Source organism: Palaemon carinicauda, chromosome 40 (genome assembly GCF_036898095.1).
Source record: "Palaemon carinicauda isolate YSFRI2023 chromosome 40, ASM3689809v2, whole genome shotgun sequence".
Taxonomy (NCBI): Eukaryota; Metazoa; Arthropoda; class Malacostraca; order Decapoda; family Palaemonidae; genus Palaemon; species Palaemon carinicauda.
Genome location: NC_090764.1, coordinates 51,374,907 through 51,392,832, shown reverse-complemented (window position 1 = coordinate 51,392,832; position 17,926 = coordinate 51,374,907). Strand labels below are relative to the sequence as shown.

Here is a 17,926-nt window from a genome sequence, read left to right as displayed (position 1 = left end):
ACGACTGGTTAATCATTGCGGACTCAGTGTCAATCCTTCTTCAACACCAAGACAAACTTCTGAGGTTTTGCCAAGATCTGGGGATCATGGTATACCTCGAGAAGTCTTCCCTGCTTTCTACGCAGATTGGTATACCTAGACATTGATATTAGACAACAGTCTCCACAAACCCTTCCCACAGATGACAGGATAATGAGACTGAGAAAGGTTGTAAGACCCTTTCTCAGACATGAAGAACTTCCAGCCCAGACGTGGCTACGTCTTCTCATGCACCTTTCATCTCTGGCCCGTCTAGTTCCCAACGGTCTCCTCAGGATTTGATCTCTCTAGTGGCATTTCAAGTCCTGATAGAATCAGGCATCTAACTCCCTGGACATCCTGCAGCAAAACAGATGGACCTCGAATGGTGGGTGTCAGATGAGAATCTACGAAAGGGAGTGGATCTTTTCGTTCTCTCCCTAGATTTGATGCTGTTCTTAGACGCTTCAAAAAGAGGTGAGGGCCCCACATGCTGCACCACACGCCCTCGGGCCTCTGGTCAGAGTTAGAGGAGTAGCTCCACATAAATATCTTAGTGATGAAGGCCGTCTTTTAGGCCCTTCAACAGTTCCACTAGTTCCTAGCGAGCCACTCAGAGGTAGTGATGAGCGACAACACCACACTAGTGGCTTACATCAATAAACAAGGAGGTATATTTTTGCAGCCCCTATCCCATCTAGCAGTAGAGATGCTAAGATTCACTCGATACCACTATCAGCACGCTTCATTCCAGGCAAAAGGAATGCGCTTGCCGTCAATCTGAGCAGAGCATAGCAGATAGTGAGTACCAAGTGGTCTTTGGATCATCTAGTAGCCAACAAAGTCCTGACTTTGTGGGGTTCTCCGACTCTTGATCTCTTCGCAACGGCCCTGAACTTAAGCTCTCATTGTACTGCTCCCAAGTCCCAGACCTCAAGGCTCTCTGGCAAGATGAATTCCAATAACGGTGGGACAACACCGACGTTTACGCCTTCCCCCCATTCTGTCTTATGAGGAGGGTACTCAACAAGGCCAGAACATTGGTCAACCTCTCAATGACTCTCATAGCTCCGCTATGGCATCATGCGGAATGATTTCTGGAACTACTGCAACACCTGACGTAGTCTCCATGAGAACTCCCTCCACGACATGATCTACTCAAACAACCACATGCCAACATTTTCCACAAAGCCGTAGCTTTGCTACAACTTCACACCTGGAGACTATCCAGCATCTCCTCACTAAGAGAGGATTTTTGCAACAAGTTGCAAGCAATATGTCTGGATACTTGCGTAAATCATCAGCAGCAGTCTACCAGGCCAAGTGGAAAGTCTTCTGTGGTTGGTATCATGGAAGGGGTATCTCTCCTCTGGAGGCCACTATTCCAGTAATAGCGGAGTTCCTCGTGTATTTGTGCGAGGAAATTTGCCTTTCAGTCTAGGCGGTTAAAGGCTATCGCTCAACCTTAAGCCTTAGATTCAACAGAATGGACATTTCCTCATTACTAGAACTTTCCTTACTCATACGGAGTTACGAACTTACCTGTCCTCAATCTGAAGTGAGACATCCCCCATGGAACGTGGTTCGAGTTCTCAGATCTATAGAGAGACCTCCCTCTGAACATTACGCCAGGCAACAGATCGCCACCTGACTTGGAAGACGGTTATCCTACTAGCTTTGGCTTCAGCCAAGCGAGTCAGTGAACTTCATGGTCTCTCATACGACATCGCCCATTCAAGGAGATGGTGAGAGGTAACGTTCGGCTTCGTCCCTGAGTTTGTAGCCAAGACTCAGAATCCGGGAGTGGCGGATCCCTGATTCGACTCCCTCTGGATTTCGAGTCTCCACTCTATAACTGATGACCCTGATCATCTCTTACTGTGCCCAGTGAGGAGTTTAAGACTGTACCTCAAGAGAACAGACGCAGCCCGTCCCCGTTTGCCTGCACTTTTTGTCGGCACAGAGAGGAATAAGAGGAGAGTCTCTAAAAACACCGTCTTTGCCTGGATTCGCAAGGTCATAGACCATGCCCTAAATCCGGACCCTCCTCCTCCACGTCGCCCCAGAGCTCATGATGTCAGGGGCGTAGCCTCGCTCTATCATTCAGGAGAAACTTCTCAGTGATGCAGGTTCTACAGGCTATGGTATGGAAACGTCAGAATAGAATACGTTCACAGCCCACTACCTGCAAGACGCGACCCACAGGAGGCTCGATACGTTCTCTATCGGCCCTGTGGTGGCTGCACAACTGCTGGTATAATGCCTCAAGCTCCTTATTGGAGAAGTAGCAGAAGGTTGAGGGCACTGTTACCCAGTTTTAGTCTGCATAAATGAAAAGGTTTGACTGGCTCTTATTCTTTTCTTCATCATCCCCTCTCTTAGGGAAAGCAGCATCCTGGGTTCTCTGCACAAGCTGATCTTAAACCACTGCAGGCAAACCATGCTTTCTTGTGTACCTAGTATTAAGCTAATACTGTAGCATCTCCATAATACCCTAGCGAGGTGGTATTGGGAAAGTCTTGGTTACAACAGTTTTTCCTATAAAGACTCAGAATAACTTTTACCTGGAAAGTCACATTTCTAAACATCTCAAACACAGCTTGTGTAGGCTGCGGACCTTGCGTAACAAGGTTTAGCGAGGTGCAGGGAGTCCTTATTTTTGTTACAAACCTATTCAAAAATAAGGAGCTCCCAGGTAAAACCAAAAAGCCAGATTGGCAGCAACGTCCACCCTCCTAACGGGTGAGTCACCCATAATAGATAGCGGAGTTTGTTTTCCAGTTACGGAACAAATGACAAAGTCATAGATAATTTGTATTTATCCTAACGATGCAAACCTTTAGCTATTTATACAAACTTACCCGCCAGCTCTATCCCCTTGAAGTCCTACCTTCAAGCAAAGCGAGCTAAATCACAGGTGTGTGAGTGGGAGTGGCAGCAAGCTACCCACCCCCTACCCCCGCTAACTAGCGGAATGGTTAGTTAATTCTCGCTAAAATTTTGATGGCTCGTCCTTTCAGCTTCACCGAAAGTAATAACCCCCAATAGATAGCTTGAGCTTTGTATCGTTAGGAAAAATACAAATTATCTACGAATTTGTCATGTTTCGGCCTGTCCACAGCACTTCGGGTATTCACAAGGATGTTCCTCCTAGTGTCAACCTGGGCACACAGGAACAGCATTCGTCTGTTGAGATATCTAGATGACTGGCTGATTCTAGCAAACTTGGTAGCAATCCTTCTCTGACACCGAGACAGGCTTCTCGAATTTTGCCACGATCTGAGGATTATGGTAAATTGCAAGAAGTCCTTCCTGCAACCACCACAAAAACTTGGGATGAATATAAACACCCAACTTGACAAATTCTTTCTATCCAAAAGCAGAATGGAGAGACTAAAGAGGGCAGCTTGCCCCTTCATGCTGCAAGACTCGCTACCTTTCCATCGGTGGTTCTGTTTGTTCCCCCTGACCTCCTTGGGACGTCTGGTGACCAATGGACGTCTTTGCATCCGATCTCTTTAGTGGCAGCTGAAGTCCAGTTGGGCTCAGCACAAGAACCCCCGAACCTTACGGTTCAGGTGGGGCCTGAGCAAATAGGTGGGGTTGTCAGATATCAACCTCCTCATGGGCATAGATCTTCTCTCTCCTCCCCCAGAATTGATGCTCTTCACAGATGCATAAAAAAAAAGTGTGGGGGCTCACATGTTGCAGTGCATGGCCTCTAGACTGTGGTCTGAGTCCGAGCTACATTACTACATAAGCCTCCTGGAAATGAGGGCAGCCTTTCTGGCCCTCCAACAATTCCAACAGCTCCTTCCAGGACACTCCGTGGTGTTGATGAGTGATGACACCATGTTGGTGGCATATATAAACAACAATGAGATACCTTTTCACGGCATCTTTGCCTTGTAGCGGTAGAAATTCTCAGATGGATGGCAGAACTTAGTAACCCGTTTCATCCCAGGCAAGACAAACATTCTGTCATACAATCTAAGCAGATCGACTTTGATAGTTTGCTTCAAGTGGTCTTTGAATCATCAGATAACCAACAAAGTCCTGACTTTTTGGGGTTCGCTGACAGTAGACCTGTTCAGGATATCTCTCAATAGGAAACTTCCAACGTACTACTCTCCAGTACCAGATCCCTAAGCGCGTTGGCAATATGCTTTCCAACACCAGTGGGACAACTTAGACGTCTATGCATTTCCCCCTCTTTTGCCTAGTAAGAAGACTACTAAACAAGGTAAGGGTATCTGAAGACCTGTTGATGACCCTCATAGCTCCGACGTAACATCGTGCAGAATGGTTATCGGATCTTGTATATTTCACAGAGGTGCTGAGGGAGCTCCGTCCACTGGAGGTTATCTAACATCGCCTCTCGAAGAGAGGCTTTTCACACGCAGTTGCAAAAATTATGTCTTGGTACCTCTTGGCGTCATCCTCCGCTGTCTGCCAGGCAAAATGGGCAGTCTTTTGTGATAGCGGAATTTTTGTTATATCTTCGGGAGGAAAAACTCTGCTCAGTCTCAGCGGTGAAAGGCTACCGCTCAGCCTTGAGCCTCGTCTTTAGACTGAACAGAGTCAATACAGTATTTCCTTTTCGATGGAACTCCCTCTCCTCATCTGGACTTTTGAGTTTAACTGTCCTCAGCCAAAAGTTAAACCTCCGCCCTGGAATTCAATTCGCGTATTACAATCCCTAACGGTGCAAACCTTAAGTTCTTTAAACAGATTTGTCCCGCCAGCACCCCCCTGCTAACTAGCGCTGGGTAGTGATACACACACACATATACCCAAGGCACTTCCCCCAATTTTGGGGGTTAGCCGACATCAACAAAGAAACAAAACAAAAAGGGGACCTCTACTCTCTACGTTCCTTCAGCCTAACCAGGGAGTCAACCGAGTTCAGCTGGTACTGCTAGGGCGCCACAGCCCAACCTCCCACATTATCCACCACAGATGAAGCTTCATAATGCTGAATCCCCTACTGCTGCTACCTCCGCGGTCATCTAAGGCACCGGAGGAAGCAGCAGGGCCTACCGGAACTGCGTCACAATCGCTCGCCATTCATTCCTATTTCTAGCACGCTCTCTTGCCTCTCTCACATCTATCCTCCTATCACCCAGAGCTTTCTTCACACCATCCATCCACCCAAACCTTGGCCTTCCTCTTGTACTTCTCCCATCAACTCTTGCATTCATCACCTTCTTTAGCAGACAACCATTTTCCATTCTCTCAACATGGCCAAACCACCTCAACACATTCATATCCACTCTAGCCGCTAACTCATTTCTTACACCCGTTCTCTCCCTCACCACTTCGTTCCTAACCCTATCTACTCGAGATACACCAGCCATACTCCTTAGATACTTCATCTCAAACACATTCAATTTCTGTCTCTCCATCACTTTCATTCCCCACAACTCCAATCCATACATCACAGTTGGTACAATCACTTTCTCATATAGAACTCTCTTTACATTCATGCCCAACCCTCTATTTTTTACTACTCCCTTAACTGCCCCCAACACTTTGCAACCTTCATTCACTCTCTGACGTACATCTGCTTCCACTCCACCATTTTCTGCAACAACAGACCCCAAGTACTTAAACTGATCCACCTCCTCAAGTAACTCTCCATTCAACATGACATTCAACCTTGCACCACCTTCCCTTCTCGTACATCTCATAACCTTACCTTTACCCACATTAACTCTCAACTTCCTTCTCTCACACACCCTTCCAAATTCTGTCACTAGTCAGTCAAGCTTCTCTTCTGTGTCTGCTACCAGTACAGTATCATCCGCAAACAACAACTGATTTACCTCCCATTCATGGTTATTCTCGCCTACCAGTTTTAATCCTCGTCCAAGCACTCGAGCATTCACCTCTCTCACCACTCCATCAACATACAAGTTAAACAACCACGGCGACATCACACATCCCTGTCTCAGCCCCACTCTCACCGGAAACCAATCACTCACTTCATTTCCTATTCTAACACATGCTTTACTACCTTTGTAGAAACTTTTCACTGCTTGCAACAACCTTCCACCAACTCCATATAACCTCATCACATTCCACATTGCTTCCCTATCAACTCTGATGCTTTCTCCAGATCCATAAATGCAACATACAGTACACCTCCTTACCTTTTGCTAAATATTTCTCGTATATCTGCCTAACTGTAAAAATCTGATTCATACAACCCCTACCTCTTCTAAAACCACCCTGTACTTCCAAGATTGCATTCTCTGTTTTATCCTTAATCCTATTAATCATTACTCTACCATAGTGATACCTCGCTAAAAGTTTCATGGCTAGTTTCCAGCTTTGGTGAAAGTATATTCCCTATAAAGAGCTCAAGGTTTGTATCATAGGAAAAATACATATTGATTCCAAATTTTTTATATTTAGCTGTAAGCAGTGATGGTAACTATATACAGTACTTGTCATCAGATACAGTATATGGAGGTGAGGAGTGATGTTTGAGGGGAAGAGTTTCTGTATTGCAAAACTGCACGAAACACTGACTCACTCTTGTCTAAGAAGTCTCTCTCTCTCTCTCTCTCTCTCTCTCTCTCTCTCTCTCTCTCTCTCTCTCTCTCTCTCTCTCTGAAAACAGAGTTGTAATCAATTGAGAAGCATCAGAGTGGGCAGCTGTTACAAGCGAAATACCTCAAGGATCCGTCCTTGAACCATTTCTAATTTACATTAACGACATAGATTTAGGATTAACTAGTAGAATAGCCAAATTTGCTGACGATACTAAATTGGGCATGAATGCTGTGAAATCAGAAGATTTTGAAGCCTTAAGAGAGGATCTAATGAAGCTAGGAGAATGATTCAGAAAATGGCAAATGCCTTTCAACTGTGGGAAATGTAAAGACATGCACATACGTTGCAGCAACCCACAATCAGATTACTCACTGCTGGGTAATGAAATAGAAAGTGTGGAACAGGAGGAAGATCTCGGTATTATTATCAGGAAGGATTTGAAGTTCACCAAACAGAGCATAAAAGCTGAAAAGAAAGCACAAAAACTAATAGGTTACATAAGGAGACAATTCAAATACAGAAACAAAGACACTGTACTACAGCTATACACATCACTAGTACATCACTAGTAAGACCCCATCTGGAATATGGAGTCCAATTCTGAGCTACAAATATTCAGAAGGATATAGATAGGTGAGAAGCAGTACAAGCTAGGGTCACCAAATTAGTTCCAACACGAAGGCAATTTGGATATAGACGAAGAAGGAACGTTTGAACTTATATGATCTACAAACTCGGCAACTAAGGGGACAGTTAATAGAGGCATTCAAAATTCTTAAAGGAATAACAAATGTTGATTATAACAATCTATTTATTCTTGGCACAAATCAGTCCAGAGGTAATGGATACAAACTGAAATTTAAAGGTGCAACACCACTCGATGTGGCAATTTCTTTACATACATAGTAAAAAATACTTAGAATAGACTTCCAGCAGATGTGGTAAACAGTAAAGCGGTAAATGAGTTCATAAGTTAGACAAGATCATAAGAACTCTCTAAATGCTTAAACTAAATCACTCTACCAAAGAGCAAGTGGAGTATCTACGGATGGACTAAAAAGTCTTTTAGACATCCAAAATCCTTTTAACACACACACACACTCTCTCTCTCTCTCTCTCTCTCTCTCTCTCTCTCTCTCTCTCTCTCTTGATAGACAGTCAACATGGTTTTAGACAAAAGAGATCATGTGTGACAAATCTTTTGTTTAGTATTTATGACAAAAGCAGGACAATAGACATCTTATACTGTGCCTAGACTTTCAAAAGGCTTTTGACAAAGTTCCTCATGGAAAATTAATGTTCAAAATTAGACCACCACTCATCATTGACTAGCTAGCAAAATGGATTGAAAATTAGCAAACAAACAGAAAACAGAGAGTTGTAATCAATGGAGAAGCTTCAGAGTGGGCAGCTGTTACAACCGGAGTACCTCAAAGATCGGCCTTGGCCCATTACTTTTTAAATATTTAACTTAGCCGGTGAATATATAATGGCTGCTACTCAGCGGCTTGACAGAAAACACACTCAAAAACTCGCGAGCGATCGCTATGAAGGTTCCGGGTGTGACCACCAGCGCTAACTATCGGCATGTAAACAAACCCTTCAATTCTTCTCTGTCGACCTTGACGACAAGACGTATCATTACTCACTGTAGAACCTGGAGTTTTCTCAACATATTTGGTGAAGTACTTCCTTTTGGTTTGAGCTTTCGCAATGCAGGTGTTTTATCTTCAACTTAAATCTTGAACTCGTTTTTGGATAGATTTAATTTTTGATGTCTTTGGATTGTTTTTTGGACTTTCTTTGACTTTTAAATGGCCGACCCTTCCCTTAGTACGGAAGTGTGTTTTAGGCTTTTAGCAATTATCTTATCACGTTATAAATTAATTATAGATTTTCCTCTATATATTTTATATCTCAACCGCCTTTATTAGGCCTCTTCGATTAGCTTTCCATTTATAATAAACATCAAGATGAATTTTAATGATTTGTTTATATGCGACCTTTCCTGAGAGTAGGCGGTCCTAACTTGGAAACCGAAGTTAAACAACGTTGAGCCCTTTCAATCGTAAATAACTTTTACAGAGCTAATGATTTAAAACTTATTAAATGAATATTTTTTAGTAGATATTTTATGAAAGATTTTCTTTGAATAGTCTTCGTACTGTTTCAAAGATGAACTAACGTTTAGTTTGTTTATGCTACGCAGTTTGCGCTCTATCGTTACGATAGAGAGAGAGAGTATCACGGTTTTACTTTGCAGAAAGAGTAAATCGATTCTGACGTTTTGTTCATTCGTCTTTCAAAGCTTAAATGTTTTAAATTTTATTTTAAAGGAACTTTTTAATTGAAAAACCTTTCAGTTTTTTCCTTTGGTCAAATAACCTGTTTATTGACGAAACGTAAGTGGGCTCTTCTCTTCGGTGCGAAATCAAGAGAGAGAGAGAGAGAGAGATAGAGACGGAGAGAGAGAGAGGAGAGAGAACGTTCTGATCTTTATTCTCGTCCCAAGCGAGTAACGTTGTTCTCGAGTTACTCTCGTCCCTAGTCTCTGTACGGGGAGAAAGGATAAAACGTTTTTAGTTTTTATTCTCGTCCCAAGACACTGTACGGTGAGAGATTGAAAACGTAGTTTTGAATGAACTAGTGTTTAGTCTCTTTCCCAGCCACTGATCTTTTTATCTTGAAATATGTTTACTGTTTTTTGCTTGTATTAATGTGCTTACATTATACGACTGATTTTGCAATTATAACCTTTTGATGAGGGTAGAATTGCGTTCTTCAGGTAGAAATCAGTTTTATTCATACCTAATGTGAATTGTTAAAAAATTCGATTTCAGTGAAATAAGTGCAAAACAGAAAATTGTAGTGATAAAGTGATATTGCGCAAAGTGTTATCAGTGTTGCGACCGGCAAGGAGCTATTAGCAGTCCACTTGGCCTTGATGATATTCGAAAGCTTCTTCGAAACTAAGTGGTAGAGGTCAACTCAGACAACACCACAACTTTGGCGTACATCTCCAAGCAAGGAGGCACACACTCCTTCACGCTGCTCGAGATCGCAAGGGACCTTCTCTTATGGTCAAGAAATCGAGGCATCTCCCTGTTGACGAGATTCATCCAGGGAGACTTGAACGTCTTGGCAGACTGTCTCAGTCGGAGGGGTCAGGTGATACCCACGGAATGGACCCTCCACAAGGACGTGGGCAAGAGTCTTTGGGCTACTTGGGGTCAACCCACCATAGACCTCTTTGCCTCCTCGTTGACCAAAAGGTTACCAATCTATTGCTCTCCAGTCCTAAATACAGAAGCAATCCATATAGACGCGTTTCTACTGGATTGGTCTCTTCTGGACTTATATGCATTCCCACCATTCTAGATAGTCAACAAGGTACTGCAGAAGTTCGCCTCTCACGAAGGGACAAGGTTGACGTTGGTTGCTACCCTCTGGCCCGCGAGAGAGTGGTTCACCGAGGTACTTCAATGGCTGGTAGACTTTCCAAGAAGTCTTCCTCTAAGGGTAGATCTGTTACGTCAGCCCCACGTAAAGAATGTCCATCAAAGCCTCCCCGCTCTTCGTCTGACTTCCTTCAGACTATCGAAAGACTCTCAAGAGCTCGAGGCTTTTCGAAGGAGGCAGCCAGTGCGATTGCAAGAGCGAGGAGAGCTTCTAACATTAGAGTATACCAGTCGAAGTGGGAAGTCTTTTGAGACTGGTGCAAGTCAGCATCTGTGTCCTCGTCCAGTACCTCTGTAGCCCAAATCGCAGATTTTCTTTTACATCTGAGAAAGGTTCGCTCCCTTTCAGCTCCCACGATTAAGGGCTACAGGAGCATGTTGGCTTCGGTCTTTCGACATAGAGGCTTAGATCTTTCCAACAATAAAGATCTCCAAGATCTCCTTAAGTCTTTCGAGACCTCTAAGGAACGTCGTTTGGCAACTCCTGGATGGAACTTAGACGTGGTCATAAGGTTCCTCATGTCAGACAGGTTTGAGCCATTACATTCAGCCTCCCTGAAGGATCTCACCCTCAAGACACTTTTCCTAGTGTGCTTGGCTTCGGCTAAAAGGGTCAGAGAACTTCATGCCTTCAGTAAGAACATCGGTTTTTTCTACAGAAAAAGCCACTTGTTCACTTCAACTTGGTTTCCTGGCCAAAAAAAATGGACTGCCTTCTCGTCCTTGGCCTAAATCTTTTGATATTCCTTGCTTATCAGAGATCGTAGGCAACGAACTGGAAAGAGTATTATGTCCTGTTAGAGCTCTTAAGTTCTATTTAGCTCGTACTAAGTCATTACGAGGTAAATCTGAGGCATTATGGTGCTCAGTTAAGAATCCATCATTGCCTATGTCAAAGAATGCTTTGTCATATTTTATCAGTTTTTTTAATACGAGAAGCTCATTCTCACTTGAATGAGAAAGACCGATGTTTGCTTAAGGTTAAGACGCACGAAGTTAGAGCTATAGCAGCCTCCGTGGCCTTCAAGCAAAATAAATCTCTGCAAAGTATTATGGACGCGACTTTTTGGAGAAGAAGCAAATCAGTGTTCGCGTCATTTTACTTAAAAGATGTCCAGACTCTTTACGAGGACTGCTACACACTGGGTCCATTCGTTGCAGCGAGTGCAGTAGTGGGTGAGGGTTCTACCACTACATTACCCTAATTCCAATATCCTTTTTAATCTGTCTCTTGAAATGTTTTTTAATATTGTTTTTTGGGATGTACGGAAGGCTAAGAAGCCTTTCGCATCCTTGTTGATTTGGCGGGTGGTCAAAGTCATTTCTTGAGAGCGCCCAGATTAGGGGTTTGATGAGGTCCTGTTAGTATGGGTTGCAACCCTTTATACTTCAGCTCCTGGGAGTCTTTCAGCATCCTAAGAGGATCGCTGGGCTTCGTGAGGAAGACAGACTTACAAGGCAGAGTAATCGTCTAAGTCAACTTCCTTACCAGGTACCTATATATTTGGGTTTTGTTATATTGATAACTGTCAAAAACTCTTAGCTTATACGCTGTAAACTTAATTAACTCTGGTCTCTACCCACCGCTTTGGGTGTGAATCAGTTATTATATATTCACCGGCTAAGTTAAATATTTAAAAATGATATTTTAATTATAAAATAAATTTTTGAATATACTTACCCGGTGAATATATAAATTAAAGGCCCTCCCTTCCTCCCCAATAGAGACGCAGCGGGACGAGAAGAATTGAAGGGTTTGTTTACATGCAAGAGTGGTATCTGGCCGATAGTTGGCGCTGGTGGTCACACCCGCAACCTTCATAGCGATCGCTCGCGAGTTTTTCAGTGTGTTTTCTGTCGAGCCGCTGAGTAGCAGCCATTATATATTCACTGGGTAAGTATATTCAAAAATTTATTTTATAATTAAAATATCATATTTCTAATCTACATTAATGACATAAATTTAGGAATAACTAGTAGAATAGCCAAATTTGTTGACGATACGAAACTAGGCATAAATTCTGCAAACTCAGAAGATGTAGAAGCCTTAAGAGAGGATCTAATGAAGTTTGGAGAATGGTCCAGAAAAGGACAATTGCCTTTCAACTGTCAGAAATGTAAAGTCATGCACAATGGTTGTACAGTAGTAACCCACAATCAGATTACTCACTACTGGGTAATGAAATAGAAAGTGTGAACCAGGAGGAAGATCTTGGTATCATTATTATCAAAGATTCGAAGTTCACTAAACAAAGCATAAAAGCTGAAAAGAAAGCACAAAAACTAATAGGTTACATAAAGAGACAATTCAAAAACAGAAACAAAGACACATTACTACAGCCGTACACATCACTAGTACGACCCCATCTAGAATACGGAGTTCAATTCTGGGCTCTTAAGTATTCAGAAAGATATAGTTTTGTGGGAAGCAGTACAAGCTAGGGCCACCAAACTAGTTCCAACACTAAGGCAATTTGGATATAGATGGAGGATGGAACATTTGAACTTATTTGATGTACAAACTCGATGACTAAGGGGACAGTTAACAGAGGCATTCAAAATTACAACAATCTATTCACGCTTAGCACAAATCAGTCCTGAGATAACGGATACACAAATCAGTCCTGAGATAACGGATACACAAATCAGTCCTGAGATAACGGATACAAACTGGAATTGAAAAGATACAACACCATTCACTGTGGCAATTTCTTTACATACAAAATAGCAAATACTTGGAAAAGACTTCCAGCAGATGTAGTAAACAGTAACACGGTAAACAAGTTCAAGAATAAGTTAGATATGATCATAAGAACTCTCTAAATGCTTGAACTAAATCACTCAACCAAAGAGCAAATGAAGTCTCTGCGGATGGACTAAAAAGTCTTTGAGACATCCAAAAGCCTTTGAACTCCTTGTAACTAACTAACTCTCTCTCTCCTCTCTCTCTCTCTCTCTCTCTCTCTCTCTCTCTCTCTCTCTCTCTCTCTCTCTCTCTCTCTCTCTCTCTCTCTCTCTCTCCAGGGGGTATACTATAAGGATTATAACATAAAGTGTTACCATTATTGTTGACAGGAAATTATAATTCCTCTCACTCAGGGGTGTCTTTTCTTTTATAAATGACTGTACATACAGTACATTTATTTGTGAAACACTATTACAGACATTGTAGTATCTTTTTAACATATTCAAAATTTCTTTTTGCAGATCTAACAATGATGTCATTATCACAGATAAAAAGCCAGCCAACATTCTTGTCTGCAGATGTGAAGAATTTATTAGAGACATTTGAGAATTTCTCTGGGAATTTTACTAAAACCAGAGAATACTGGTTTACTTCTGGTTTGACAATCGACTGGAAAAATGTGGATTGCGCTTTTGATGGTATGTATCCATGTGATCATTAAATGAAAAATTTTTCCTACATGAATGCAAACCTTTGTCTTTTGATAAAAGTATGATTTCTGCAAAGTTAGAGGCTGCTGTTCAAAATTTTAATGAGGTGTTGGTAGTTACAGGGCCCACCCCATTGCAAACACATTGAGAAGCCACTTAGGTTTTTGCTGCCAGAGATTACAGATGTATTCCAGTTGCCTTGAACTTGTTGTTTTTCTTCGTAATAATGGTTGGTAGTTCCTTGTGTGCAAAGGAGATTAAGGAAGTAGAAAGGCTTTACAGTTTTTCAAATAACTGGAGCTGACTGAGAGTTGTATGACTAATCTGCGATATACACTTTCTTGTTCCTGTGTAAAAGCGTTCATGTTGCTATTTATTCCTTCGAGAGTGTAGACATCACTGCACCACCAGAGGAAGGAGTGTACTGCAGCCAAGTTGAAAGGGGAAGAGCACCACCCTTCTTCTCATCACTGTCTTCCTGTCCTGAAAGGTGCCAGAGACATATCTCCGGGTGGTGCTATGTCTTTGTAGAGTTCCTGGCTGTTTCTTCACTGGAGTGTCATTGCTGTCTGTCTGGGATGGATGCCACACTATGAAATGATGAGTCTTTCACTACAGGAGATAGAACAACAGCAAAAGCTGGAACATGGCAGTTAAAAAATTCTTTGAGGTGTAAACATACCAGGTGGTAGTTCACTGGCCAACTGCTAGGAGGTAGCCACGTAGAATATACCCATCATACTGCCGGAGATCTCAAGCATTTTGACTTCAGCCAAGACTTCTTTAGGGGTGCTGATTGTGGCAAGTTTGAGTAAAGGACTCGGATTTGTATAGTTTGAAAAAATACAAATTTCAAAACTTGTCATTTGTTCTTACGCCATAATACAAACCATCCACCTTTACTATAGGAGACTTATCCTTAGGAGTGAGGAAATCCCTATCCAACTAGCTGGAACCTTACTAGGGAGTCCAAGATTCTTTCCGTTAGGCCGAGGAATTATAGCTCCTTACACCTCGTGATCCAACTTGTAAAAAGATTGGAACATGGCCTGTGTTTCAAAGTTCAGTACTTAGTTAAGCATCAGCCTCTGTGTTATGAATTGATAAACATGATGCTAAGGCTATAATATGAATCAGTGGGCTTGCTTGGATACAACACACTCCCCCTCGAAAGGAGTGAGGGGAAAAGATCTTCTGACAATCATAAGGTAGATAAGAGCCTGGTGATCTTCAGGTCGAGTATAGCTGGTGAGGCTTTCGATGCTGTGCCTCAAGAGAGGGTAAGCTTGAAAAGAAATTAAAAAAAAAAAGGCAAGTCATTCATCACTTTCAACTCGAACTTACCCGTAACTTCTGCCCTTGACCCAAAGCTACTTGTAAGGGAGCTGAGGTAGCTGAACCACTTACTAAACAGCCACAACAGGTCTGATTGTAAAGGTGTTTATGTACATGTGGATTAGATCCCGCAGGTAATGGGAAGTGAAGGTCATTTAATGTTTTCAGACTCCCCACTGAAGAACCCTGTGCTTAAAAGTTTCAGCCTGAGCTGAAAGGAAATATGAAATCACTTCCCTCAAGGAAAAGATGGTGTTTTAGGTGATCTCATTATATCTTTCAGTAATAACAAAAAGTTACTGTAGATAGAGTCTAGCAGATCTGGTACAGTTAAGTTAAGCTCTCAATGCCCTTACGGGACAGAGTAACAGCTGATCAGGACCTTTATTTACCTCTTGGAGATTGCAACCTGAAACTACAGAAACATTGAATTGCTAGAAGACTGGTTTTGATGACAAATTCGAGGACAAAGCTGAGAAAGACCTCCCTCCACCGTCCTAAAATGGGTGATGTTGAAGGAGAGTCAATGAAGTTTGCTAACTTTTTTTGGCCAAGACTAAAGTGAGCAGAAGAAACTGTTTTTAAGGTTAGGTCCATATCTGATGCCAGTTTCAATGGCTCTTAGGGTGCCATCTTTAGGTAATGTAAGACCTTGACTACATTCCAAGGTGAACTCACCTCAATTGGAGGGCAATACTGCTCCAAGCTCCGTATGAGCACGGAGAGTTCCTCCAAAGAAGAAATGTCTACTTCGATAAGTCTAAAGACTTGGCTCAGGCTGAGTGATATCTCTTCACCACAGAAATGGAGTAGAGTTTCTTCTTGCAAAGGTAAACCAAAAAATTGGTGATTATTGATACAGTGCAACTGACGATTTGTGAGGTATCCACACATCTGTTGGATTGTCTCTTAAAAAAACCTTTCTATGAGAGGATATGCTGGATAACCTCCACGCATGATGTAGAGATTCCACTGCCTCGTGGTAAATCCTGATATACAGCTGGCATCGTAGGTCAGGACATGGAGAAAAATGGAGAAAAGCGTAGGTGTCAAGACATCCTGTGGATGCTGGAACATGTCCTCGAATGCTGGTGCTAGGTCTGGGACAAGTGAGCAGTAGACCAGGAGTTTATTGTTGAGGGGTATGGCAAAGAGATCTATTGTCAGGGAGAACATAAAGACCATTCTGAGCCAACTATCTGTGTCCTCTGGCTCAGCTTGTCTGCCACCATATTTTTCTTTCCCAGAATCAATTGGGCTGTTAGGGCTATTGACTGTTCGTTTGCCCACTCGAGGGTCCTGACTGCTGGGTGGCACAATGTAGGCCACCACGAAGGTGGTGTCATTTCTCTACAGCACCGAGTAGCCTTCGAGGAGGGGCTTAAAGTACTGTAGTGCCAGCCATGCTGCCCTTAACATTAGAATGTTGACGTGGTCTTGACTTCCTGGTCTGTCCACACTCCTGATACCATCTGATGGTCTAGGTGGACTTCCCACCCCTCTATCGAAGCATTTGTGAATAAATGAAACTTTGGAGTGGGGATAGTTAACAGAACTCCTTTCCTCAAGTTCATGGTTACCACTCCATGTCTTCTTTGGCTTCTGCTTCCAGGGTCACCAATGACTCGGAATTGTTGAAGTGTCACCAAGGAAGAGATTGGAACCATAGTCTTCCTCCAGGAACTAACGGTTCTAGAAAGGAGAGATGACCAAGGAACTTCTGTCTAGAGTGGGCTAGCAGACTTGTCCCAGAATCAGCCACACTGTCGGGTGTTATCATGTCGTGGAGTCATTAACACTTCATGGGTGGAGACGATCCAGCATTTCCTAATAGCGAAATTTTTTTTGCAATGCACTGCATAGGAGATGTCTAGGTATCTTCAGAGGTCCTTTACAGCTGTTTACCAAGCCAAGTGGACTATCTTCTGCGAATGGTTGGAGAAGTGTCTCTCAGTTGTGGCTGTCAAAGGGTACCACTCTACCTTGAGTATGGTCTTGCCGCTGAAGGGCTTAGATTTCTCTTCTGAGGGGTCATATATACTTGTAAGAAGCTTCAAACAGTCTTGTCCACCCCGGGACCTCAGGTCTTATACATACCCCGTTTGAGCCATTGAGGAGGTCATCAGACAGGGAGGTACTGAGTTTTGTTGGGAGTCAACTTCATGCCCTATAAGTTGCACTAGGCACTAATTTTAGCTAGATCTCTATTAAGGGATTCAGCAACCCAAGATCTACATTCAGGAGATGGAATTGATGTAAAGAGAGTAACCTCATTTGCATATGCAAGAAGCTTGTTTTCTAGGCCAAACCACATGTCATGTGTATATAGTATGAAGAGTAATGGGCCAAGAACACTACCCTGAGGAACACCAGATTTCAGGGTCCTTATACTCACTATGGTCCCCATCAACAACAACTCTTTACGATCGATTACTTAAAAGTTCAATAATGATGCTAAGATGCTAAGGAAAGACCCACCCACTCCCAACTCTTTGAGTTTGAAAAAAGGGGTCTCATGATTAATACGTTCAAAGGCAGCACTAAAATCTAGGCCAATCACTTGAACTTCATGACCACAATTTCCGTACAGTAATTTAGATCGTAAGAAGGACATCCCATACTCCAAGGCCTTTATGAAAACCTGATTACAAACTAAGGAACAAATGATTACCTTCAGCAAACTTATTTAATCATTTTTTGTCAAAAGGCATTGAAAAACTTCAGATAATTTGGGAGATATGGAAATAGGCCAGTAATCAGTTGGGCTTGAACTACCACAAATGTATTTACATATGGAGTAACATTACTAACTCTCCAACAAGTGCCACTTCTTGCTAACTTGCGCAAAAGGGATTTTGACGTAGGAAAAATCTATTTCTGGGCGAAGGACCTGTGCCGCCCAGTGAATAAGCTCCATTTAAGCACTTATTCTTAGGTAATTTACTGCTAAATATACCAGAGAAAAAATGTAAAGGAGTGCTAGGTTAACTAGCTCGCTCACCTAATGGTGTCGGTATAAAATTGGGCGTATAATCCAGAGGTCCCGCACTATTTAGATTAATCCACGACAGAGAACCCCAATAGAGGAGAGCCGTTCAACCTCACTCGGTACTACTACAATGCATCCGCTCAGAACCCAACTCCTTAGCACCCAAAGTTTG

At 42.6% G+C, this 17,926-nt stretch overlaps 1 protein-coding gene across 2 annotated transcripts in view; it reads left to right on the top strand.

Annotated features, from left to right (window-relative positions):
* The window catches only part of LOC137631777 (endoplasmic reticulum membrane-associated RNA degradation protein-like), a 275,307-nt gene that overhangs the window by 28,907 nt on the left and 228,474 nt on the right, over positions 1-17,926 (top strand). For both annotated transcript variants that reach the window (XM_068363736.1, XM_068363735.1), the window contains exon 2: positions 13,242-13,418. In XM_068363736.1, the coding sequence (XP_068219837.1) occupies positions 13,250-13,418 (169 nt within the window). In that variant the 5' untranslated portion in view covers positions 13,242-13,249. The remainder of the gene's footprint in view (positions 1-13,241; positions 13,419-17,926) is intronic.